Here is a 26,708-nt window from a genome sequence, read left to right as displayed (position 1 = left end):
AGCCCGAGATCCGGCCAGAGCCCCATAAGGAGCCTGCGACTGGCGAGGCCGACAAACGCCCACACCCCACGACCAGACAGGGCAAACCACAGCCCACTACAACAACCAGGCCCACTGCCCCCTGACAGAGTACCCCCCCAACCCTCCACCCCCATCCCCTGTTCTCCCCCTCCCCCCAGAGCAGGCCAAACTTCAGGCCAAAGGGAAAGGGACCCCCACTCACCCGAGAGGCCCATGCCCGCCTCCCGAGGTGAGCCAAAGGCACCCGCGTCCGGGACCGCCACCCCCAGACAAAATAATAAATAAATAAATCATATCCTCATCTTCCTCCGCCCATACAGGGGCCGAGCTCTCCATAGATGCGGATGTAGTCCAGGGCACCTCAGACCTAGTAAAACTGCCAGCAAGGGGTCCGCCCCACAACGGCAAGGCCTGCGACCAACCCCAGCCCAACCACCATACTGGGAGGAAGACCACCCATCCCAAGAACACCAGTCAGACCCCCAGGCCCACGTTGGTGCATTTAGCAAAAAGAGCAGCAATGGACCCACTCCCCACCCCAGCTGCCCCCCCATCCCAACATTGTCCGGGAGTGGCGGCAGCCCAAGACGCCGCGCCAGGGCACAGCCCGCCCAAGGACAGGGCCGAGGTAAGTGCACCCTTCCCAATTTATTGTACAAAGTTTTACAGATGATCAGTATCTCTTCACACTCCCGGCAGCTCTTGTTCTCCCTACAAATAACAAACAATATATGTGCAATATTGCCACTGTTACCAGATTCCATGTGATCTTTTATTCCTGACATTGGTGGTATATTGCACATCTGCCTCCTTTATGATTGTTTTTTTGAACAGATCAGGTAATTAGGACTTCCCAACTTTGAAGTAGTGAACAGAAACTGGGTGGTCAACGTTTTAGCATTTTCCTTCATCTCATAAGTCATTTTTGTTGCCAACTCATTTTTAATTGACCCTCAACAAAATGACCTGAACTACTGCTTTGTAATATTGTTTTGACACAAATTGCAATGGTTTCACCTTGAGGTCACGATGGATTTTCAGCTACGTCACATACACAGATGACTCACCCTCTGCACCAGCATGGTCTGATCACCATAAACTCCAGCCTGCTCTCCTTCTCCCCCTTCGCCCTCATCTTCATGAACCACCATGGTGTTGACTGAATCAGTGTCTGCATCCCTGTGACTGACAGGAGGACATGAATAGAGGTGAGGGAGGTGACTGAGCCTCTGTCCTTACTGAACTGCCAGTATTTGTGGGTGTTACCGATCTGTGGGGCTCTCTTCCTCCTCAGCTCCCTCGCCGCTCTCACTCTCCTCACTGCTCTCACTGCTCTCTGAGGAAGATGAGTAATCGTTGGCCTTGACTGGGGGCCTTGGCTGTTCCTCTGCGCGCTCTTTAGCAAAGAGGCCATGGTCCTGCACAGACATACACCAACTTTAACAAGGTATTCCAAAGATGCTTCTAACAATTATCCAAGGCACCAAATGAGGTAAGGGGCTCAGAGACTGTCCTCATGCTAGTCTTGGTAGACTCACTCTCGAAGCACTTAGGATTCAGAGCCTGTCGCCCAACGACATTTTGGAACAATTGCAGCATGTATGTTAAGCGCATCATGTCCACATAGTAAAAGAAAAAAAACAAAACTGCAAACACAAAATAAAAACAGCCTTCATGTAGAATTGGAATGGAACTGGTTTTCATGAGAAAAGTAAACACACTCATGCATGCAATTCATTCCATGAACGTTTAAACACTCAGTTAACAAAGATGCGATGTCAAGCGTGAACACCATGACACAGAAATACTAACCTCTCCTATAGCTCTCTTGTAACTCTACATTGGAGGTCAAGTCAACAGGGATTTAAGAAGAGGAGAAGCATGAAGGGAAACAGTGAGGAGTACATTAAAGGAAAGGTCATGTTAGGGGGGAAAACCTCCAGGTAGTGTCTGACATGTCTATTTACAAGACAGATGTGCAGGTAAACTGAATATACGCCAGTTAGTGGGTTTTTGTTTTTACCAGGGGATTGGGTGTTGCATGCACAAAATCAGTAATCTAGTCATTTATGTAAGTAGGAGATGCTGTGGAGACACTATCAACCACTTACAGCTGGACGCCCAGGGCGGGACGAGGTGCGAGATTCTCCCGGCTTATGACGACTATCATGAGCAAGAATGGGTGAATCCATTTTGGAGGAACCTGAAAATAACAAGAGTGTCGAGTGTGGTCATATATTCTGAGCTCAGTCTCGAGAGAAATAGCGTTGGTGAGGGAGGGACTCACTGAGGATGCGATGCCTCTCCAGAGAGCCTGTCTGGGGCAGATTGGATATGATGCTCATACTGTCTCCTCTCTCCCAGCGATCATTGCGGCTGAGATCTGGATTACTAACATGGTTGGGGACACAAGTCGGTTATCTAAGGTTATCATTCAAGCCTACGCACACTTAAGAGGCACCAACTGAAGGAAGTACTTTAGTACCTGGCTCTCACTGGATGCCTTATGCCAGAGGTCAGGTTGGTGTTGAGAGCTGTGGCAATAGACGCAGTTCTCTGGGGAATCTGAGGACAGAAACGTCAGATGATCAACTATTTGGATTTTTATAAGCATGTCTCAGATGACTGGGCTGTAGCCAGGCACAGCAAGCAGCCGCTAGGGCTCAAAGCAAGGAAAATGTCTGAGCCTGAAATGTGTTTGTGGTTAGGGAAAGAATGAGGGATGGCATGACCTTTGCAGAGAAAATAATTCTACAATTAGTTAGATATTACATTAAAAAAGCTTTAATATTTAACAAGGGATTCCTATTCCTGACAACCGAACACATACACAGATGTTACTGTACGTTTGAGAGAAACGAACGGGAGTTGAACCAATCTACTTTAAATTTTTTTAAACATTGTAAGATAAACCCACTTGAAATTAGACATGGACACAGCTGGGTTATCCTGAACCCACTTCATTACATTAGGAATTTTACTCAATTCAAATATCAGGACATTAAGTTAAAAAGTAATTGAAATGTAATGACATTTGTCTTTTGAGTTCACAACCCTATTCGCACCTTAATTGACCTCCCTTAAAAAAAAAAAAACAACTTTCATGAAAAAAAATTGGACTTTACAAAATGCATCGTAACATATTGTTCATACTTCTATCAAATGAAATACGACTCTTTATTCATTAAGTACCACCGCATCACAAATAACCAAGCATCAAAATCAAAGCTGAAATTGGTCTGAGCGGGTTTTCACAAAACGACTACCAACTGCAGAATCATACTTCCACCTGCTTCAGAAAGCTAACTCCACTTTTCTCCTAGTGGGAGAAGTGTGTCCATGGCTAAGCACAACCATAAAAGCTGCAACTTTATTCTACAGGTTCGTCTTTACATGGCAAGAGCCATCATTAATGTTATCAATTCCATTCCCCCAGTAATGAATGTCAGAAAGGGCCTGCAGGCCTACTCTTAGCAAACGACTGCACAGTGATATGACAACAAAATGAATATGCCTACTTTAGGGGGGGGTTCCTCATGGCTATATACACATATACAGCCGTATTCCTGCTTCTCAACACAAGAACATTTTTTCATAGACATAATTATCTAGCTGCACAGTGCTTGAGGACTTCGAGCCCCGAGCATCTGCATGATTTTATGTCTTAAAACAAGATTTTCGAGTGTCTGTTTGCTAAATATAGTCTAAAAGGTTGTTTCTGAGTAAAGAATTAGTCTTCAAGAATACCAGCCACTAGATCTCACTTTTGGTGGGAGTTCCACATCTGGCAGGCGGATCCAGGGGCCACGATCCTCTCTGATTTGGTGCACCTGTGGTGCAGGTGTCTCAGAGGTAGGGTCTGAGTTCTGACGCACTAGCTCCCTGGAGTGGATGGGGCGGGGTGTGGGAGTAAGGGAGGGATCCTGGGTGGGGAAGGCGGACATGGTCTTAGTGGGCTGGTCACAAAGAGATTGGGAGCGAGGGACAGGGGCTGCGTAAGGCTTCAGGGGAACCAAGTGAGCCATCTGGAACTGCAGAGGACAGAAGCAGCAGCAACAGCAGCACACCAGGAAGTTGGATCAGCCAAGCAGAGGGAGGAGTGCACAAGACATCCGCAGTAAAGTGCCAAAGTGGAATAGAAGCAAAAGTTGTGTGCAAAGTAGTTACAGATGGGTGAAGACAAGAAAAAGAAGACAGAATAAAAAAGAGTGAATCAGGTATAAAGACACAGAATTGAGAGTTAAGCAGATAAGAATTAAGGCAGAAAGGTACAAGCAGTTCTATCATCCTTTGTTAATCAAGATATTTCTAGGTTTTAAAATGATTCGTTTAAGCTCTTGCAAGCACCCACCTTGCCCTGCCCTCCTTGTGGCTCAACAGGCCTCTGCATTGGGGGAGTTTGAGCAGACTGGACCACCCCTGACTGGCTGATTGAGTCTGAGCGTGACTGGATGGCAGTATCAGAGACAGTGGTGCAGATTTTGGGTGAGCCCTGTCTGTTCAGCTTACTTCGCTCCTCCACCTGAAATTAACAAGTGCCATGAAAGAAGCAGCTTATCTGGCGAGGTGTACAATAGTTTGACGGTGGTGTGTGTGGCATTTGAAACACTGCTACCTCACGCGCCCAAGTAGGTTTGTTGCTGGGGTCCAGGTTCTTGTTGTAGTGATAGAGCTGGGGCTTCTTTTCCTGCTGCTGCTGTTGCAGCGACACCAGGTAAGCATGCTCCTGCTGCAGCTGCCTCTGCAGCCGCTCTGACTGCCGCTGCTCCTCTAGCTGCTTACGTTTATACTCCTGAACAAGGAAACACATGGCAGTCAACACAGAGGTCAGGCAGGTCAAAACCAACGCAAAACCTCACCTACCAATTCCCTCAAAGAGGTTCTCTTGACTTTTAGCTGACCGGCTCCAATTTTATTGTCAAAGAAGATAAAAGCTTTGGGGCAGACTGAATTACCAACCATGTTAAAGGGTTATTGAATTATTTTACTGTGAACCGTAAGACAGACATGTGATTCTGGATTTACAAGTGGAAAAAAAAAAAGGTTAAACCACGAGTAACATCAATTTTGTGATTGCCTCATAAAGTATATCTTAATCCAATTTCACATAAAGTTAAAAATTAGAGCACTAGATTTATGAGTCTATCTTCATTGTGAGGTGGCAAACAAGCTCTGGCTAGTGAGATTGTGGATGCAATAAACCAAAGTGAGGTTTTGACTCAGGAAGCATGACAGAATATGGCGGAGGAGGAATGTACTCTTCCCCCACAGTGAGAAAACCCAGTGTGGCGACTGGTTAGCGTGATTCACACAGGTGCTTCCCTGTGTGGGTGTGGACTTTGTGAGGATGCAGTACGCCCCTAAGAGCAGCAGTGAATAAACTGGGGAAGAGGGCCGCTCTTCTTGCCCTGCTGCCACCGTGACCTCGACTCAGACGTGCAACTGGTCGACAAAATTGAGACATTCAGGGAAAATGTTATTTCTAAACTTGGTTTTGTGGACATGGATATCTACCGATTTTCAGAGAAAATATGAGATCACCGAGGGCTGATTACTCTTATGCAAGAGCTCAACAACATATGACCCATCTCTCGTTTGTGAGCAACTTCATGGTCTATTCACGTAACCGTTGAATGTTCCCGTCTGAAGAAAGAATGTGACGCTGATTTTATTTGCCCTGCAGTTACCCATCAAGGTTGTCGAGCAGTTCTCAATTCACATCTTCGATAGATTTTATTTCATTCTTAGAGGTGATTCTCAGTGTTGAGTTAGCATTGGATTAAAATAGAAAGTCAGGAGTGAACTTGATTACAGGCAGGTCTATGATAGGGCGGCTCTCATCGTGGATGTTTTAGGAGAGAGTAAGATTGTGCCTTACACATTAAGAGTCATGTTCTTTACTGAAGCCTCAGACAATTTTGGACTTTTGTGATCTCTGAATCGCAACCTTTTGGTAAGTAGGACAAACAATTTATTGAACAAGAGGATAACTTTTAACATTCTCGACGCCAGCAGGTCAACTGCCCTTTCACAGGTGCAAAAGTGTTTTTGCTTTGCTTTGAACTGTTTTTGGAGAAAGGGGGCTAGATATCAATTTTTATATTTTCATTTTTAAGAAATTTATTATAGTAGATTTATTCCAATAGCAACACAAAACTGATTTCTTTAAGTTCTCATGTATCTTCTGCATTACTCCAATGTACCCTTTGGGGTACACATAACCTCATTTGAAAAACACTGATGTAGAGAGTGCAAGTGCTGCACATGTGGATGGTTATTTTGGGAGAGCTGTTAAAATCTGATTGCAATGTCACTCTCTATGTCGTCTTCTCCAAACACAAGCAAACATTTAAGACTGCAGTGTTTGAAAAGAACCCTAACGAGCCACCTTGCATGATTGTCGGTGCTGGTCAACTAATTGCCTTTACTGAGGAAGTTTTCCCCTCACTGAGGGGACGACGTGGAAACCTCTGCAGTCAAAACAAGACGTGACAAACCAACAATGAGGATGAGTTACCATGAGCAGTGCCTGCTCCTGAAGCAGCTGCTGCTGAAGGATTTCTAACTGCCGCTGCTCTTCTTCTAACTTATGTCTGATAAACTCCTGAGGAAAGGTGAAATGGGAGGATTGGAAGGAAGGTGTCAAAAGAGGAATGACGGTACAAGGGGTGGGGTGGGGGACAGAGGCAGAAAACAGTTACGAAAGCTCAATCCGGTAAACAACAGGAACTGTGGTAATGATTAAATTCAACAATTCTGCTATTTAATTTTATTGAGAAAACATGTCACCTGTTTAGATGATTTAATTAGACAATTAAAAGTTACTGTTTGGGTTAAACATGACATCAGTGTCTAGACAGGTAGAGGACTGTAATCAATGCCCTGGGATTTTGTAAGTTATCATACCAACACAAAATCGGTATTTGGCACTACAAGTTGACGGTGATACAGAGAGTAGACAGGAAACGGAGCAAGAGAGATGCAGAGAGCTCACCCACAGAAAACTCATCTCTGAATAAATACACTAATTTAGACCCTTGCTGCTATGGCAACCTACTCATGGAATTTCACCACCAGAGCAACTTGCACAGCGCTGCTGTTAAGACACACCCACACTCCACACCAATTGGCTGACAGCAGTCCCTCTCTCCCCTGGTTGGTTACCTGCTCTCTCTCAGCCAACCTTCTATCCTCCTCCCGTCTCATATCGTCGAGTCTCCGGTGGGGACCTTTTTCTTGCTGCCTCACCATCTCTCTCTCTTTTCTCTGTTGCTGGGAGAGAAGGGTGACAGGGAAAAGAGAAATGAGTATGGAGGCTATGTTTGCACAAGGGAATTATAATGGATACTTAGACATGAAACCCTCGCTTGTTTTTGCGCAAAAAGCAAAATTTTGTAAAGGGAGGTAAAGTACAGAGCACAGAATAGAGGCTGAGATTCATTTTCAGAAACACACACACACACACACACACACACACACACACACACACACAAACACACTGCACCCAAATCGTGTTTCAAATCTGAACAAACCAGTTATCGCTTTTGCCAGAGAGCAATTCTATCTGCTTTATTAGGGCCATTGAAACAACAAGGATTCATCTGTGTGGTGAAAAGAGACCATCCCACTTTGTACTGACACAAAACGCTAGGAGATCTTGCCCACTCTATTGTTGCCGGCACTAAAGTGAGGAACAGAAGAGCTAGAGGGAGTGCAACCTTACTGCAGTAAACACCTTACCAATAGTGCACTGATGAGAAAAGATAATTACACGGGCCTCATTACAATCCCACATAATTGCACCAACTTTTCAAAGCTGCTGACTCACAGCATCGACCAATGATCTAGGGAAGCCAAATCTAGAGGGTTTAATGTTGGCTAACCTCACAACATGCATGTTGGAGGTCTTCCTGTGTCCAAGAATGTCAGAGTTGAAAATTAATGAACGGAGCAACAAATACACATCATGACCAGTCATGCTCCTTAAAAAGTTGTAATCCACTTCGCACAGTTTGGATGCATTTAAAACCAACAACAAACATCCCTCTCTAGACTAGAAAATCATCTCACTCATGGCAAATGTTGGCAGAATTAATAATTCATACCCGTGTTGCATAGAGCTGCTTTCACCTTAAATACTCACTATAATCCCCCAGTTTTCCCACTTATTTTAAGTTCTAGTGCTCAATATTTTCATGAGCAACCCTTATATTAAAATATGGTGCCAAATAAATTCACACGATGCTCATAAAGGTCATGGCTGGCAGGTAAATCTCTCTGCATTTGACACTAGATGGCGTTAGTGTATGCGGAGACATTCCCACATTGCGCAAGCTCTATCAGCATAGATGGTTACCTCCAGTTAGCTGTCTGCTACCTTGAATTTCAATAAATCACTGACTTGCGCTGCTCTTCTAAACTTCCCAAAATATTATCAGACCAAACAGAGCAAATTCAGATAGTGACAAGTAATTTCACAGGGTTGCTTGACACTCAGGAATTTAATCACCAAAGAGACGGCCACAGCTGGCACAACTACGTGCGGTTAACCTAGCACTAACTTGAATGTGAATACACAATTCAGTCGTTCAGCTCTTAAGACTTTCGATCAGGCGAATGGATCAAATGCTGACAGGAGTCAATTCCTAGGGGTTGTGAGACAATCAACACAATTAATCTAACGGTTTGTAGCTGGAACAGTAATGATGGGGAAGCCAACAGCAAAGCCTATGATATAATGTTCTCCACTGCAACTTTAAGTATGAATGTTGGTAAATAACATGTTGAAATTACACGGTTGCCACTGACCACAGCTTCCAGAACCAGTCAACTTGTTACATTGTCACAGAAGGTTTGAGTCAGTGACACAAAAACCTCACTGACGTGCTATAAGTGCAGTACACAGATTTTATTCCTGACCATTTCCTATTTGAATACTGCTAATGCTATTTATGTGATCAATTACACATTCACATTTGATAAACCAGGTTGTGCAGTGCAAACTAGGTTGGCAGAGTCCACGAAAATACTGGGTATTTCGTGGACTCTGCCAACAATGCCAAACCATATAGCCATGTATACTTGATAAAAGTGGAAAGAAAGAAAGGCAACAGAATATGACGAAGGGATGGAATAAGGCGTACAAGTGTAAGAACTCATTACAAACAAGGAATCTGGTATCATTGGTTGCTTCTGAACTCGATCATGCGGTAGGTGTAATGCACAGTATTAGTAACTTGAGCCACTGGTCAAATGCGCACTGTTGCAATTAATTTCATATCAAAATCAAGACAGGAAAATCACATTTGTGTGTTCTCAGTTTTTGAGAATAGAGCAGAAAGCGACAACCACATCACTACAAATCAGGTGTGAAAGATTACGGTTGATTAATTCATTTGTGTGAATGTCAAGTTTACACACTCCTCTGAGGAAAGAAGCTGCTGATATTCAAACTAGTGTTTATATTATCAACCTTTCTGTAACATCAATTTTTTGTGATTTTGAATATCAATAGTCCCTACCAGCAATCATTAATTTCTCCTAATAGCCCTTCATTTTGATAGAATTAAATCAAAGACAGCACAGGTGTTGGGTACATGGAACTGATGAATTTTCTAAATTCAGATAGACAAGATAATTCTCTCTCCTCCCTGTTGCAACTAGCAAAGCTAAGCTTATTTAGTTAGTTAGAAGAGTTCTATTGTTTGTCATCCGACTTGTAGGGAGAAAGCCGACCATACATTTCCTCAAAATGTCATACGATTCCTTTCGTGGGCTGGTACCTCTTCAAGTCGACGGCGCTGTTCCTTCTGCTCTTCGATGCGTTTCTGTCGGTCGTGCAGCAGTTGGCGCTTGTGTTCCTCAGGGTCCCTCCGCTGAGCAGCCAGCTGGGCCTGCTGCCTCTTGTGAGCCTCCGAGCGTTCTTTGTTCTCCTGCTGGAGGCGCTGGAAGTCCCGCCTCAAGGTAGACTCACCAGGCACATTGAGGATTGAACTGTTGACAAAAATTGGAGGTATAGAAATAATTTGGGGAGATAATCCTCAACAAAATGAGTCTGGATGCACATTACTAGGACAGACATGATATCGCAATTACCTTGACTCTCTGTCATCACCACGATTTTCATCCTCCTCATCACTACCACTGTACTCATACTCAGTCTCCTCTGTTATCAAAATCACAGTAAAGAGAAGTCAAAACCTGACATGAATAAATATTTATCCACATTACACTTAATAACTGTCTAAGAAGAATCATAATACACGGGGCGACAACTATTCAAATCAACTCTGCAGTACTACTCCAAACACATGTACTTACCTTTCTCCCCTCTTTTCTTGCGTGTGCGGTCGATATGGTCTTTGAGCTGAATTCGGACCTGGCGCTCAGTCGGCTGATCCCTGATGAAGGAGTGCTTCAGCAGCTGTTCTGTGGATGGTCGGCTGGGGTACGTCTTCACAAGACAGCCCTCTATAAAGTCAATGAATTTCTTGGACCTGGAGGAAGGGGGAGGTTAGTGGATGATCAACTGGTGAGGGAGGAGAGGTATGAAACAGGTGGCAGCTGGGCTCTTAGTGTCCAGAATTCTATTTAAGATGGAAAACCGGTCTTAAGCCCTCTTCATCTTATTTTCTCAAAAGGAATCAAGTCAGGAATCAATTTTCAAAGAAAAAAAAAAACTCTGCGTCTTCTTTGTAAAGACAAATCCGAACTGAAAACAGTGACAAAAATAAACATTTAATTAAGAGATTTATTACATAAATGGAGATCAAGTGGCCAAAATTGACCACAAGCCATGAGAAGTTGCTAGGCTTTTTCTTACATACGCCTCCACTGAAACTGAAAATCTAATTCTTGTTGCAGAATTCCAATACGAAATCATTCAATGCACTACAATGACCATTCACAGATGTTTCCCCAATGTTCATGGTTACAGAGTTCACTGAATCATATTTGTGAAGCGGTCAAGTTATGAACATCCCTGAGTTCAGATACTCCTGTTGATCAATTACGGTGGGAGACACCTGTAAGAATGTGGGCCCAGTAAAAAGTGGTGGGAGAGGCAACAGGAGCAGAAATGGAGTAGGAGGAAGAATATGAAAAATTAGTGGGAATGCCTTCATCTTGTTGTCATGCTCACACTCCTCTTCCTGTATGACACTCTGAAACTTGCTGGAGATTCCCAATAAGGTTTTATATGACATGCATATAAAAACTTATTGGGAATCTCCAGCAACAGTTTCAGAGTGTCATACAGGAAGAGGAGTGTTGCTGGAGATTCCCAATAAGGTTTTATATGACATGCATTCCTTTGTGTACAGTCAGTTGGTCTAATTCAGTGTGTTTGTGTACATAACTTAGGTGGAGTTGATCTGCAGTGACCTGGTTTCTCAATCATCAAGTCAACATAAAAGCCAGACCACTGCAGTACATGTTATCATGCTCACCGCCTCGCGTTTGATGTGCCAGGTCTAACTGCTCTCACTGAGCAGGGGAGTAAATCTCAAGTCTAATCATGTTCGACTATCATATTGATCTTCTGAACGTGATAGGGAAATAATGAACGTAAAATTAAATGAAAAGCAAACAATTATTTTTAAAGAGAATAAAATAAAGCTGACTGTGGAGCAGCAGAGGTAAACTGGGTGCACCGTGGCAATTTCAAATCAAAGCTGCACCTAGGATGATGGACTGCGATATGGATCGATATTTGGATTTTGCAGTGGTTGTACGACGTGAACAATCTTATTAATTAAATGCCAAAAAGACTGTCTAGATATCTGGTGTTCTTAGTGACGAGGTAGTCTTTTTACATTTCAACTGAAATATTTTTTGTGTAGTCTATGATTACAAGGACTACTTCTGCATGTGTCTTAGGGTTTTACTCCCTTGAAATCATGTGCGGGCATGATAGCCTGTTAAACCAGCTTGTCTAAGATATGACAGTAAATAAGAGTCGAAACTCAGGCAGGAGGATTGTACATAACTCACCATTTTTTGGATTTAAGTTTGGGAGGGGGGTTCCTGGGAATCAGGAAGAGGGCTCTCATGGGGTGCATGTCACACAGAGCTACAGCAAAAGAGAGAGTGAAGGTTGTTATTCAGTCTTCCTACCTACATTGACAGCTCCCATACAAAGAGCGCAAAAGGCACATTCAGTAGATCACATCGAGGATCGCATATTCCTACACACTGTAGTTTGTGAACAATACTAGACACCATTATTGCATGTATCCTCAAACATGGGTAAAACTGCTGTTATCCAATCTTTCCTGGTGCCTCAGGCTTATTGTTACATTGAATGTAAGAGCAAGGACTGTGAGTCATTGTGTTCCCAGCGTAGGTAGGTAGCTAAACCTGACTGGTTAGCTTTAGAGTTTCACAGTAAATAGGCTTTTGTAAGGCAGTCTTTTGGACATATGCAACGTGACTGAGACAGCCAAAGGCAGGAAGAAGATTTCATTTATGTAATTTAAGGCTACATTCAAAACGAGGGACCACAGTTCTACTGATAATTTGGGCTTCACATAACATGCTTATTTACTTCACATTACACTTAATCTTACACGAATAAGATGGTTTAAATATTAACCACTGACAGGATGTTGGTAATTCAACATCCTGTGAGGGGAAATGAAGAAGAAAAAGAAAAGAACACAGTTAAGCTCTGAGGTGAATACCTGGATTCAACAACAATTCATCAACTACAAGTCCAAACATCCAAGAACTCTAGATATATCTAGCCATTTCTTTTTTCTACAGTTCTTTGTATTCAAGGACAGAAGCTGAACTAAAGAGAGGGCATGGTGTGAAAATAAATATTTTGTTTCAAAAACAAGATAACAGTAGCATAGTTGTGAAGCTGCACATTTTGCTTTAATGGAAATTAAAAGCAGTTTTACCTTATTCCAAAAAAAACAAAACAAAACCATCCTGTCATCGCACACAAGAAGGTAAAAAGAAATGCTTACAAGCAGACAGATATTTGAGTGACGACTGTCACTTTCTGAACTCATCTAGGACTTTCTGTCACCACCTACACCAAGAATTTACACCATCAAGTGCTGTGCGTTTACTTTTGGATGAGTTGTCATTCAATCGTAGTTTTAAATTCTCATCTAATAGAATACTGCAGCTTCAGCAGTCAATATACTCAGCTCATCAATGAGACTGAGCCAGGAAAACACACTGCATAACCGAGAACGGTTGTTCAACAGCCGCTTGACAGTTATCCTGCATACTTTATGTCCTTCACAGCAGCAGGACGGTCTGTTGGAAGATTCAGTTGACCTGGTGAGACCATCCACATCTCTCAAGCTCAAAAGCTGAACTCTGCAGCTGCGTCTGGAACCCCTGCTAACTAAAACTACAATCAGCATGCAGGGATTAATCGCACTGGATCGCTGATTGTTGTTGTTTTTTTGCAATTGATGATGTGAATTTAGGCAGCTGATAGAACCAGAAGCAGTAACATTAGTAGAATATACTCATCTGTAAGTCCTGTTGGGGCAAAAATAGACTCGGTGACTGAAGTTATACAAAAACAAGCATGCAATGGCAGATTTACCCGGCGGAAAAGACATTTTTTTGCCGTACTCCAACTGGATTGGACGTGTGATTGCATCATATGTTTTAATACACCGACTGACCGAAAGAGCTTGTCTGTCAAGGCAAGTACTTCTGTCTCCTGCAGGAGTTGTTATGGATAGGAGGGTGTCCAGACCTAGATACAGAGCTCAACTTCAGAGCTTGCAAGCTAGGGATAGTCTCACCAGGCTGAAATTTATTTTTAAAACCAGACTCCAATCCTATACTTAACAATCCCCACTCCAGCTCCCTCCGTGACAATCTATGAAAAAATGATAATGTTAATTTCAAAAGCTAAACTGCTGAGCACAGGGTTTCTCCTGCTTCTCTGTTCCATTGTCAGTGTTTGTGCACTAGAAGTTTCAAGTTTCCACATCACACTTGGAAAATAAGGGGCATATTGAACCAAGATAGCCTTCCAAACATGATTTAGACATGTCACAAAATCACATACATGTGTTCAAACTTTCCAATAGCAGTTGGGGGGGGGGGGGGGGGGCGTCTTCTGGTGTCAAAATGCACAGGGAGACTCAAACTTCCAAGTGAAATAATAATATGCAAAACATATTTGAATATTCTTTTGTTCAACAGAGCTCAGTCTGTCCCCAAAAGAACAATTAGCCAAAAGTGGTTGTACAATGCAGGCAGACAGAGAATGCATTTAAGAGACACAGAGCTCATAAAATGGTGCCACTACATGCAAATGTTCTCTGCCACTAGTTTAATGTCCAATGTACTAAGTAAAGATAAGGACTCAGTGCTTGCTGTGGATAGAGTTTTACTTGCATTATAACTTTCACCATCTGCTAAGATATGTAGCTAAAACAAGCTGCTTAAATCAAGCTGCTGTTTAACATGGAATTCCTTTATCAGATCTGTGATTTCTTCTGCAAACATTTCAGCTGCTGAGCAGGATTTTTTTTTTTTTTTGATGTCTTCGTTAGGTTTGACACTGAATTTCCAAGCAGATACATCTCTACACAAAGTGGACCAGAGGATCTGTGCAATCAGCCTCCACAGGCCAACTGCCAGCTCACGACTACACTAGCCTGATTACAGTGACTCAGCTGTCCATCTGAAGACACAGACAACAGGGCTGCATATGCAAGACAGACTCATTCATGAGGCCGTTTTATGGAAGGCTTTGAAATGGAGAGCACATAGAAATGCATGATTCAACCACTGAAAGGTGAAATCAGATTTGCGAATGAGTTTATTCACTTACGAGGAGCTCCTTCTGCCATCTCAATGGCGGTGATCCCCAACGACCAAATATCGCTCTGCAAGATACACAGGGGAGTAGCTCAGTCTCTCCCTCAGATATACTTTCAGAGCCTTGTGCACACTAGTGCACGCACATGCACGCACGCACATGCACGGCTGGATCTTATTCAGATCCTCATAAAACGACACATATGATAATACAAATTCATATTTACTTTTTAGCCAAGTGTATACATACAGTACGTAAAGCTAAAACAAAACTTCTGATATTGATAACTCAACGACCAAACTGGGCCAAACTATTTCATTCAAAAATTCTGTTCCAATTTCTTAGAACTGTATTTCCTAAGTTGCACAGTTGTCCGCCATTGGTGAACATACTAAATGTAGCTGCTGTCGTATTGAAAAACAAAGTTAATAAAAGTTTCCCACCCACTTTTCAGTTGCACACAAAATCAACCTGCAATAACATACATAGGTCACAGTGATTTTATCCTGGTATATTCTGATACGCTATAAATAAAAGTTACTGGAATACTGATGCAGTATCTTGAAAAAAGGTGTGTTGGACTGATTTTATTGCGCGCGCGCACACACACACACACACACACACACACACACACACACACACACACACACACACACACACGCACGCACGCACACACACACGGTCTTGTTACCCTGTAGTCGTAGGTAGAGTCAGGGTTCTCATCACAGGCGATGACTTCTGGTGCCATCCAGTATGGTGTGCCAATAAACGTATTTCTACGACCCACGGTTCGGTCCAACTGAGCACTCACCCCAAAATCAACTGAATGAGGACAAAGGGGTCAGAGCAGGGGCCGGAGGAAGGGAGCGAATGCTAGTTTTACTCTAAACACTTTCAACCAAACAACATACCAAGTTTGACCTCAGCATTCTCGGTCAGGAGCACATTCTGGCCTTTGATGTCTCTGTGGATGACTTTATGGGCGTGGAGGTGAGAAAGGCCCTGGACACCACAAAGAATCAGTGTGTTGAGAAGAGAAACATCTTTGTGTAGATTAGCTTTGACTGGTGAAACCACAATTTCTCACCCTTAGGATCTCTCTGCAGATGTATGCAATCCAATCCTCCTTTAGAGAGCTGCCCTTAGTGTTCTTCACCAGGTCGGTCACTGACCCTGCCCCGCAAAACTCCATCACCAGCTACACACACACACGAGACACCTGAGTGAGTCCAACTAACAAGGCAGCAAAATAATCAACAGCTATGAGTGTGGACGGACCCAGAGCTGGTCATCATGTCCAGGTGGACTCTTCTTGACAAAGGCACCGTAGTACGTGGCGATGTTGCGATGGTGGCTGTATTTTTTCAGCATGTTGATTTCCGCCTTGATCTCTTCCTCTTCCTCCTCCGTAACATCCATCACCTTAATGGCAGCCAGTTGGCCCGTCTTCACGTGACGGCCCTTAATAATAAAGTTTGATCAATAAAGTTTAACAAGGAACCTTGAAATTATTGTTTTCAATATTCTTTTAATTTTCCACATTATGTGTTGCTAATTGCAACATCTCTAATTTTACTTTGTCTTGGAGATAACTCAAGGGTCTTCTCTGCCTGTCAAAGCCATTTCAAACAGATGGATGAATTTTTACTGTGACAAAGTCATAAAATAGCTCCTGTATAATCTCAGAAATTAAAGCAGGGAATGTTTAAGAGGGCAGCAACTTTGAGGGTCTTCTATATGTAAACTCCAGGCTGCTCTGCTCAACTGCAGATATTTGGTGAGAATTTCACTCTCAGATTCAAGTACTACATCATTCCTTTGTGGATGAAATCCTACGAAGGTGTTACATGCACTTGGTGTATTCATTTGTTCATGTATTGATATAAAAAGAAAAAAAAATGCAATTTTTTTGACAAGGTCTGACATTTCTGAGTAGATGACATAGTTGTTCCACACCGTGTCTCACCTTGTACACCTGTCCATATGTCCCATTGCCGACGACCTCAACCAGCTCAAAGATTCCTGCTGGATCCTGCGGAACACATGGAAAGACTCAGCCACAACATTCAAAAAACAGTCAGAAACCAAAGATATTCATGTTTTCAGCAGTCGTGTAAAAATTCTTAATGTGATACTTCACATAAAAAGTGTATTTGCCCTATCCAAGAACTTACAGATAGGTGTCTTTAGCTTATAAAGGCAGCAACCCCCCCCCCCCGCATCGCCTCTTTGTGACTCCAGAGGGCAGAAAGAGCCGGACATGTATATTTAGCTTGAAGTTAATGGTGACTGATGGTTAACAAACACAAAACTGTCCAAAAACGTCTGTTCAGAAACTCTCAAGCACATCTAGGAGTATTTCTTTATCCAGCTGTATGGTCAGTAATCCACAAACACTTTGATTTAAACTACAAACAAAGTATGACACTTGAAAACTTTCGGCATGGAGCGTGACCTACGAGTGCATTCTGTTGAGACCATTTCACTCATTCACTTTAATGCCGAACTAAAACTGTCACTGTGTTCTGGAGTCACAAAGAAATAATGCAGGAGGGAATAAATATCTTCTGAGAGCTCAAGACAACTTTTTGTCAGTGCCTGAAAGGAAAAATGTACTTTGGAGCGAAGGATCAATTTACAACACAAAAACCCTCAATGCAAAAACTGCATTTCAATAAATGCTTATAACTGTAGCTTGACAGCTGAAAAGGTGGCATTCAAAGCAAACCTGTTCGTTTACGTGTGATGGCTGCTCGCTTTGTTCTTTGAATCCTCCACATCTAAACTCCAATGCAAATCCTTCGTGCAAGTCTATGTTCATGTTCCCTTACATTCCTGAAACCCTGTTAAATAGCACCTGTTATAGTAACTGCCGCGATCTGGCCTCTGTTCTATGGACACAAGGCTGAATTAATACACTCAAGATCTCTTTTGAGAAGCTATGGAAGAAACAATATAAAAGCAGGTCTACGTAACTCTACAACTTTATTTTCATATCTGAGCAGAAACGCTGAGAATATTTGACTCATTGGAAAATCCCCACAGTATCAGACACGTTAGAGAAACTCTGAACAGAATCATCGGCACGTCATTGGTATCGACACATCTTTTCGGAGGGAGGAGGTATCCCGAAAATATTAACCACCGCCCACCCCTACATCTACCAAATGCATTTACACAGCTTAATGGAAACAAACTTGAAAAACAAATTGTATGAATTTAATTGGTATTAATTAAAAACCTGAGTGAGAACAGTTACAGAACATAGATAAATAAAAGACAAAGAAAAAAACCATCAACGCACACTACCGTAGGGACATTTTTGTTCAGAACACGCATTAGTTGATCTAAAATATTCCATTAGAGACTAGAAATTATACATTCAGTGTAGAGAGAGTGCAGCCATGAGACTTTATTGTGGCCACTAAAGCCAACTTAAATACAATACTGCAATCCCTTGCCATAAATTCAGTACCCACCCACAAGTGTTAACATGGTGGACTGAGACAAGCACATAGCCTACAGTTAATAATGTCACTATAATAGACACACAAAGATGAAGGGCAGCATGGACGTGGTGTCTGGCCTTCTCCTGATTTGTTCATTTTGTTTCAATGCTCTGAACACATATTTCACCTACACTAATAACGAGTAGGTTGCTCTGACTTAATTATACAACACCCTCCCATGAGAGACAGAGGGAAAATGACAAGCACTTCCACTTTCATGCAATTTCAATATGGCTTTAAGAAGATGTGTGGGTGGTGAGGCTGCTGCTTTGGGTTTAGAATGTACAGCATGACCCATCCTGCTTTCATCTGTTTCCAATGATGGGTTTTCTGCCTTCAACAAGGCAGGGAGAAATTCCTTTGAGACAGGGAACATTTATGGGAAAAAATAGCATACATACTTATGAAAACCTTGGCAGTAAAATTAGGAAGTGACCACACGTGTGCTGCAGATGCACATAGCTGACATGATGGCAAAAACATACCAGACATATCTCCATGTTATGTACGAAGCACACAGCAGTAGGGGAAACCATGGCGTCGTAGTAGGAAGGAGAAAGACCGTATAGAAGAAAAGAATGCAATGATAGAGTGGGTGGCAAGGCAGAGGCGGTAGTCACCCACGTCCAGTGCGGAGAGTGGGATGAGAGGAATGAAGTGATAGAAGGGGAGGGGTACAGTTATGTTCAAGGAGTAGTGCCGACAGCACACATACACACCCGCACACACACTGCTAAACAAATTGAGAGCAATCATTGTGAAAACACCGAAGGCAAGGAAGCGGGAAAAATAATGGGTAAATGGAGGAGAAATGAGCATGCTAAAATCTCTAAAACAGCATCTCTAATACCTCTTGCTGCTTTGTTAATGTGCAAACTCAATAAAATCCTTAGGGAAGAATGCAAAGAATTTGCCCAAATGTCAACGTGTTGTCAGAAGCAAAACCTGAGCTCTCCCAGGTACTGACTCTAAAAGTTAATCGCATTGGTTTATGGGGAGAATGATCGAACAGCGACAACAGCTTAACTGACAGCAGAAGTACATATGCGGCAAGGATCAACAAAATCTGCCAACATCATCAAGTAACAATCATCAACAACATCATGTAATAATTGTCAAGTATTTTACATAGCATCTGAAATCCTTAAATATCAGGCAGAATGTTTTGCAAAGAATAAAACTTCATCCTGGACTACCTGTGTTTTTCAAATGCCCTGTTCCACTTGGGCGGGTCAGGTCCCTGCAGTAGCACCCTATGATACGACAAGCATGTGATTACCCTGCTATGACATGGTTAAGCAGCTGCTGCGAAGTGGTTCTTATAATTGACATACAAATTTTATGCTTCAACAACCATAAATGCAGCTGATGAAGTTGGATTATCTTACAGTGTTGTATTGTGGGCCAAATGTCTGTAAACAATGTAAATGAGCTGGATAACATTCATGCAAAAGTCTTGTTCTTCTATCAAAGCCCGGAGAAAATCATTTCGACACTTTAACCCTGACGCCTTCAATTCACATTACAGCACTGTTAATTCCAAATGTAGAATCTAAATCTTATGCGTTTGATTTCCAGTTTGTGCAAAATATGTCACCTTTGCGAAGCAAAAAAGGTATTCACTGGATGTTTTCTTAACTCTCTGGTACTGCGATTTCCACTTTTACATGTTTTTCTTGTGGCAGACATAGCAAAAAACAAATAAAATAAAATCACAAGACTATCACAGACATCCACCCACTATTCTACATTCATTATTCCACTCGCTCTTTTTATCTTTTCTGGGTTTTAAATTGGAAATAATAGAAGTCAATTTAAAATAAATCAAACTCTAGCGCAAGTTACATTCAGCAAGCGCTGCCACTTTCTGATGACTGATTTTCAAAGTGTGACACTTAATATGCCACGCTGCATCAAAACAAGTGTGTGGCTTTTGTCTTCTAAAAAAAAATGCAAGTAACTTGAATATGAAATTTTTCTGCACGCATCATCTGTCCGTGCGTAGGGGACAGTTGTTATGCAACACTGGAGTCAGTCTGTAACATATTTTTTGAAAAATATTTACTGACCGAAATCACAAAAATCCAGCACACTTGAGCCTGACAGCAACAGGTTTTGCATCAAAATGACTATTATCAATGAATTTGTTTATTTTTCATCGTTATTATTACTGTTCGAAGTATTTTCTTGTCTTACTGCTGACTATCTTTTTATTTTATAGCCTTCTGTGAAGACCCCAGGAAGACGAGCTGTAGTTAATTTGCCGGCTGACGGAGGTCTTAGTAAAACAATAAAATAACCTTGATACAAGTTTCAGAGTTCAATGACGTGACTGTACTCTCATTCCGATAAAATCAAAACACTCAGATAGACTGGGTAATCTCTTCATGTCGATGTTTCATATAGCTTAATGAGAACTGGGTCAGCTCCAACTATGTGCTGAGATTTTGAATGAAAAATTAAGAGTCCCAGGAGAGCCCTTTATTTCAGTCAGGGACAGAAGTAACAGAGGACCAAAGAAACCAGGATTTTGATAAACTACCACTGATCCCCAGCACTAAGCCCACAAAGCTCTTACAGCTACATTGTGTCGTCATGGTTGAGACTTGCACCTTGGTGTGTGAAACAGTGTAAAGACCTTTCTTTCATACATGTAGTGCCTGAATGTTTAAATAGCTGCCAGGATCATTTCTCTGTAAATCTAAAATGGTTGTTGTTTTTTCCGTTCGATTGTCAGAGGATGTTGGCTGGTTGTTTCTCCAACTGAGGCTGCATGATTTTGATGAAATATCTAATTGCCTTTATTCTGGCTGACATCCCAATTGTGATACGATGCGTAAAATCAAAGGTGATGTTAATTTTTACATTACTATTCCTATTTTCATCGAAAAATATATTAACATGTTAATGGTGTGATTTTTCTGTGTATCTGTATCAAACAAAGATGCTCTCTTAAATCTGCAGGATATGATGTGTCGGTAGGACATCTCTGCAACACCCCAGAAATATCTAAATTAAAATAGTAGTTGGAAACACAATTAACCTTTAACAAATATAGCACCTTCCTGCTTTTTGAAAATGACTGTTTGCCATTTTCAATTTATTTCTGACTAATTGTGCAGCCCTAACTGAGGCCTTCAAGTTGGACAACTGACACCACCAGGGAACTGGAGTAAGATTAAAACGCTTTTCAAATTTCTATGGTTGCCTATTGTTTTTCAATATTTACAAAAATGAGTAAGATATACACTTGCTTTTATTCCTATAACACAGACATTGGCAAATATCAGCAAAATCAGTTGGTAAAATATCAGCAAAGAAAATATCCAAAATTGTGCATCTCTAATTCAGATCTGACAGGTGGTATTTCCTAAAAGGACCACAAAGGAATGTTGCCATTCATCCAGCTCAAGTAACCAAAAAAGGCCGGGTCCAAAGTTAATGAGGAAATGGAAAGAAGATGTGGAATGATTTGAGACTATAAACAAACACTGAACAGTCTTATCAAGAGAGAACTGACATGTTGGCATAATGGCTGCTGGGTGATGAAAAGAATAACAAAGTGAATCAGGAACAGGGGCAGCCATGTTGTTGTTTTGATTTCTGACAACATACCAAAAGTTGTCAAGGTTGAAGAATTCCCATTTTTATTAGCTGGAAAAACCTGCAAATATCTTTGATGGGAATGTGTGACAGTGAAACAGCACTGAAAGCAACACCAGGCCGAGGGATGGTTAACTTTGTTGCATTGGTGTTCAATGGTCGTGCTTCTGTTGTCAGCAAAGTGTCACAAAGAAAGCTGTAAGAATACATCAATTAAAGACAGAACACTTGTCTTGGAACAACAACACTCACCCTGAGAGCTGCGAGGTCGATGTCATCCAGGCTTCGTGTGGGGGCGTTTTCAGACATAGCTGGCGAAACTTGGAACGTTAGCTAACAAGTTAGGCAGATATATGACAGCTTATATGGGTGCTGTAACCAGCTCGATTGGCTTATCTACAGCAAAGAAAAAAATAATGGGGGGGACGGGGACTGGGGGACGGGGACGGGGACAGTCCCGATTGTTGAAATTGTTGCGGAACCACGGTAGCACTTAGATTAGCAAACACATCGCAGATCGAGCTGCCACAGAAGCACCAAGCTGGCTAGCTCACGTCAACTCTGGCCGACACCTCTTAATGTTATCCGCAGTTGTTTGACACAAATCCCCGGAGGTAATCTTATCAAAGCACACTCAACTTCAGATATATTATTTCAACAAGCTGTTAACGTCACCGTTAGCCGGCCATCGGTCCCGTTCTGTCAACTGGCAGGTTTTCAACACGATGCACCTCCACTGTTGTTGAACACCTTGCTGCGTTCATTTTGACAAGACGCGGCGTACATCCCGGCTGATGATATCAGGGGTAAAAAGACGCATGTCGAGGGGGGGGGACTACCAGATATGTCTGGTGTGCCACTGAGACATTCCTTCTTGAAAGTAAAAATAACATTAATGCCTCAGCAGCAACGCGATAGTTGTTTTTGAAGAAAACGCAACGTCTGATGAGATGGCGTCCGGCCGGGTCCGTCCGCACCGTACCGTTCCAGAACCGCCTGTCAAACTGGCATTATAAGTCTCCACGAAATAAGTATATCACCTAAAGGTGCGTGAGAGAATTCAAGTATTGCACTTGTTTGAGATAAGAGTTGTCCAACTTATTAACAGGATTTAAATGCTCAAATGTCGCCCACGGTAAATGAAATGGAGCGGCAGGTGCGACCGATCAATTAACCGGTTAGCTAACGCGGCTAAGGCAGCAAGCTAGGCTCTTCCAGAATGAACTTTCCTTCTTCATCCATTTTCTGTGTTGACAGTCGCGCCTAGCACTGCCAACCTTCCGGGGAAAACACAGGCAGGCAGGCGGGCACTATGCTCTAGTCAGTCACGGTAATTCTTCTAAGCTGGAGCCCTCGACTGCTCTCGTTGCTTTCTTTCCCCAGCGTCCGAATTTTGAGCGTATAGTTTGTATTCCAACACTGCGATATATGGTGCCGTTTCAAACTGCGACTGTCAGCCAAACTTGTTTCGCCATGTTTTACCTCCAAGTCCTCCCTCCCCACTCCCAGCCTCGCTAGTCGCTACAGAGTCTTGCGGGTTTGTATCGACGATTGGCTGCGTTCAACACTCCTCAAGTGTTTGCTCCGCTCGGACGGCTACGGCGCGTCAGCAGGGACAATTCACCTGAAACGTGACTGTGTGGCCCCTAACCTGCACAGTCTGCAGACTATAAATCATGCAGCCCCCCCCCCCCCCCAATTAAGGTACGTCCTTGTTTGATATCCACAAACACACTACTTCCGGTGTCTTTTAATACTCAATAAAGTGACCTTATATCCCCTTAGTCTTTTTTTTGTTTTTTTTAATCTTGGCATCCTAAAAGCTTTATGGTTGCTATAGTAATGCTTCCATTAAGGCTGCCTTTTTTTCAACAGATCCTGATGCTGGTGAATAATGCATGACTCACTTCCAAAGCTGTTCAGTATGAGTTCAAGCCAGCAATGTTTCTATGTAATACAAAAAAAAAAGGAAAAAAAGGAGGCAATTCTCTGTCGGTTCCCTCGGGACTTTATTGGTGATTTATGTAATATTATAGCTTTCACACTGACAATTTTAACTTGATTGAGTTTTACTGTGTTAAACAATGCCCCTTTCCTACAAAAAGTGTGCAGCTTCTATCCTTCTACATGGCCCCCGTTAATGATTCGATCCTTTGATATAAAATAAATATACCATTGGATGTCAATGGAATTTACAGTACGATACAAAGACTACAAACCCCAAAAACTCTTGGAATACCACAAACATTTGACCTGTCTTTTTTAAACTACTTCACTATTTTCTCTTGGAAATTGTGAGAGTTGTTCTCTAAATGACATCAGAAGACTTAGTTTTTTACAGTCAGTTGGCCCCCCAGTAAGATTAATGAACACACACCTTAACAGGGATTTATATTACGATTCTGCTGCTACGATGCTATTAAAGTAGGCATTATTACATTTCATTCATTAACGACATTCTCTTATGCTGACATTTTCTTATATCTATGAAAAGTAGAAGTGTACTGTATGCAGTAAATACATCGCAATATTCTCATTTTAAATGTGTGCATAAACATTTTTGATAACATTATTAATTCTGTTTTTAGTAAAACTCAAAATCCACATTGCAAACCTCTATAAAACTAGGTTTATTGAGGAAACACAATAATAAAAATACAACATTAAAGTACAACTTGTTTCTAACCCTGTCGTGCACCTCTCTACCCCTGAGTGTTAGTCACCTACACAGAGGTTACAACCTCGACCTACAGATTCTTATACACAAAGGTTCACACAGGGAATGGTTAATGATGACAAGTTAAAAACATTTCTACAAGCAAAATATTTGTAAAAAAAACAAACAAACAAAACAAAACAGAAATTAGTCGGTAATGCTGGTTATTAGTGCAACAAAATATAGTTATAATAGGATAGACAAAGGGTCACTTTTCAGGTCATCGCAGACATTTTTAACCAACTTTTAAACGCAGTATTCTACTCATGTGACTGTTGTGCTGTGAGGCTCGAGCGTATTCAGCTCCTATTGTGCATGGGCTCATAGTGGCATTCCCCAAAGGAAAGTGTGAGTAGTTAGTAGTCGTGGCCAGCGATTTCTAAACACAGATGGTTTTACTGGCTCCTCTGTCAAAGGTGTTTCATGTAGAATGAGGTGGCTGATACACTTGTCACCTTCCCTGACACAGTTTGTACAATTTTACTGGGTTTAACACGTCTCAAGTTTGGGACTCACACACGTCGCTCGATGTAATAAAAAAAAAAAATTCAAATACAGGGAACAGGTATTTTACTTCTGGGACATACTGCAAAGTTCAATAAGAAGACAAAACTACAGTATAAAGTTCATAGCTTCACATGTGCAACACTCCGTTTACTTGATATGATACAGCACTGAACTTGGCCGGATTGTGTGCCATATGAGAGACTTTCAAACATTAAAAATTCTCTCAGAAACATCACATTGTCCAACTCCTAAGTTATTCAGAAGAGTTTCAAAAGTCCAAGGGAAGGCAAGTCGGTTATAAAATTTACTTATTGCATAGAAGTACTCAAAGGCACCATCTGGAGTCTAAGAATTGTTGTGAATCAGTTACATAATTCTAAGAGTGGGGCAGTTGCCTGTCCATATTCAGTTCAGACTTTTCCAGATCACCAACAACAGTCATGAATGAACAGGTTTCAAAAGTTGTGATTAAAAAATGAATTATCTACAGCTTACGAACAGAACTTGATGAGCTCCAACAAGGAAAATTGCACTTTCGGTGAAATCCATATTAAGTTACAACCGTAGGCCGGACATAAAGATGGACGACATGACACCGCCTCGAAAGTGAAGCCAAGAGTTCCTGATCGCCGCCTGGTGGCTGACTCCAGTATGAGTAATAATTCCCACCCTTTTCACATTAAGCTGGTGCTGCAGCTGAAATACCCACACTCAACTCTGCAGTATTACATCATTGGGCAGCCAGTTTTGCAAGAAGAAAACGTCACAAAGTCAAGTGAGCAACAGCCTTGTCGTGCTTTAATTTGTAAAATTGTGTCTGAACTGATGTTTTTGAAAAATCTGCAGTGTGGTTTGACAGCAGCGAAACTGTCCGTTTAAAACGACAATGGCAGAAGAGCAGCCCTGAAGGTTTTTCTCAATGGAGAAGATGTTTTCCTAGCGAGTCACAGTCCTCCAGACAAACTAAGTTAAAGCAACTACACAGAACTGTGCAAAAACTTTCTTATAGAGTTTCAAATTGATTAAAATATCTCATTGTAACAGTCATAATTAGGCAGCAACATTGGAGTATTTCCATTAAATCAATCTAAGTTCATCCGTCATCTTGTTGCTAAAAGAATCATTACAAAACACACAGAGCAGCTAATAATGTTTGTGGAAAATACTGTTCACGTAAACAGCAGGAATATCCTGCTTTACATCTCCTCAGACTTGAACGAGCTGGTGTAGCAGGTAAAAAGCTGCGGGATGGACCAAACAGGAAAACCTAAGAACATGTTGAATAAATTCTTTGTTTTAGGTAGTTCTTGTAATATTCATAGTTTTCACGAGTTGATATTTGATATAATGAAAAGGGGGATGTCACGTCATGATTGACCAGAGGCACATGCAGACTTCTGTTTGGGAACAAAATAACTTTCCATAATCGGAATTATATAAAGAAAAATGCAGTAAACTGTGCTTGCAATTGAGTTGAGTGGGATCTCAATATGACACTCTACCACTGTGCTGCAGACTGGCTCCAAATGATGTCACCAGTGTAAGATGGCAG

The 26,708-nt window shown here is 41.9% G+C and overlaps 1 protein-coding gene across 6 annotated transcripts in view; it reads right to left on the bottom strand.

Moving 5' to 3' along the window:
• The window catches only part of mink1 (misshapen-like kinase 1), a 31,999-nt gene extending 8,438 nt beyond the window's left edge, over positions 1-23,561 (bottom strand). The window contains exons 1-22 of one of the 6 annotated variants that reach the window (XM_086179281.1): positions 22,186-23,561; positions 16,788-16,853; positions 16,100-16,282; positions 15,909-16,019; positions 15,733-15,823; positions 15,513-15,643; positions 14,834-14,888; positions 12,013-12,091; positions 10,342-10,517; positions 10,117-10,186; positions 9,804-10,014; positions 7,186-7,293; positions 6,539-6,625; positions 4,637-4,813; positions 4,373-4,543; positions 3,786-4,052; positions 2,507-2,586; positions 2,309-2,412; positions 2,133-2,224; positions 1,834-1,857; positions 1,288-1,439; positions 1,089-1,206 (exon numbers count right to left, since the gene is read on the bottom strand). In XM_086179281.1, coding sequence (XP_086035407.1) covers positions 1,089-1,206; positions 1,288-1,439; positions 1,834-1,857; positions 2,133-2,224; positions 2,309-2,412; positions 2,507-2,586; positions 3,786-4,052; positions 4,373-4,543; positions 4,637-4,813; positions 6,539-6,625; positions 7,186-7,293; positions 9,804-10,014; positions 10,117-10,186; positions 10,342-10,517; positions 12,013-12,091; positions 14,834-14,888; positions 15,513-15,643; positions 15,733-15,823; positions 15,909-16,019; positions 16,100-16,282; positions 16,788-16,853; positions 22,186-22,242 — 2,610 coding nt within the window. In that variant the 5' untranslated portion in view covers positions 22,243-23,561. The remainder of the gene's footprint in view (positions 1-1,088; positions 1,207-1,287; positions 1,440-1,833; positions 1,858-2,132; positions 2,225-2,308; positions 2,413-2,506; positions 2,587-3,785; positions 4,053-4,372; positions 4,544-4,636; positions 4,814-6,538; positions 6,626-7,185; positions 7,294-9,803; positions 10,015-10,116; positions 10,187-10,341; positions 10,518-12,012; positions 12,092-14,833; positions 14,889-15,512; positions 15,644-15,732; positions 15,824-15,908; positions 16,020-16,099; positions 16,283-16,787; positions 16,854-22,185) is intronic. The other 5 variants (XM_086179282.1, XM_086179283.1, XM_086179285.1 and 2 more) reach the window with 5 other exon arrangements.
• Between the last annotated feature and the right edge of the window lie 3,147 nt (positions 23,562-26,708).

This window comes from Aulostomus chinensis, chromosome 15 (genome assembly GCF_037954235.1).
Source record: "Aulostomus chinensis isolate RoL2024-O1b breed Wild chromosome 15, RoL_Achi_v1.0, whole genome shotgun sequence".
Classification (NCBI taxonomy): domain Eukaryota; kingdom Metazoa; phylum Chordata; class Actinopteri; order Syngnathiformes; family Aulostomidae; genus Aulostomus; species Aulostomus chinensis.
Note: the sequence above shows the minus strand (reverse complement) of the source record. Positions and strands in the feature narration are given on the sequence as shown.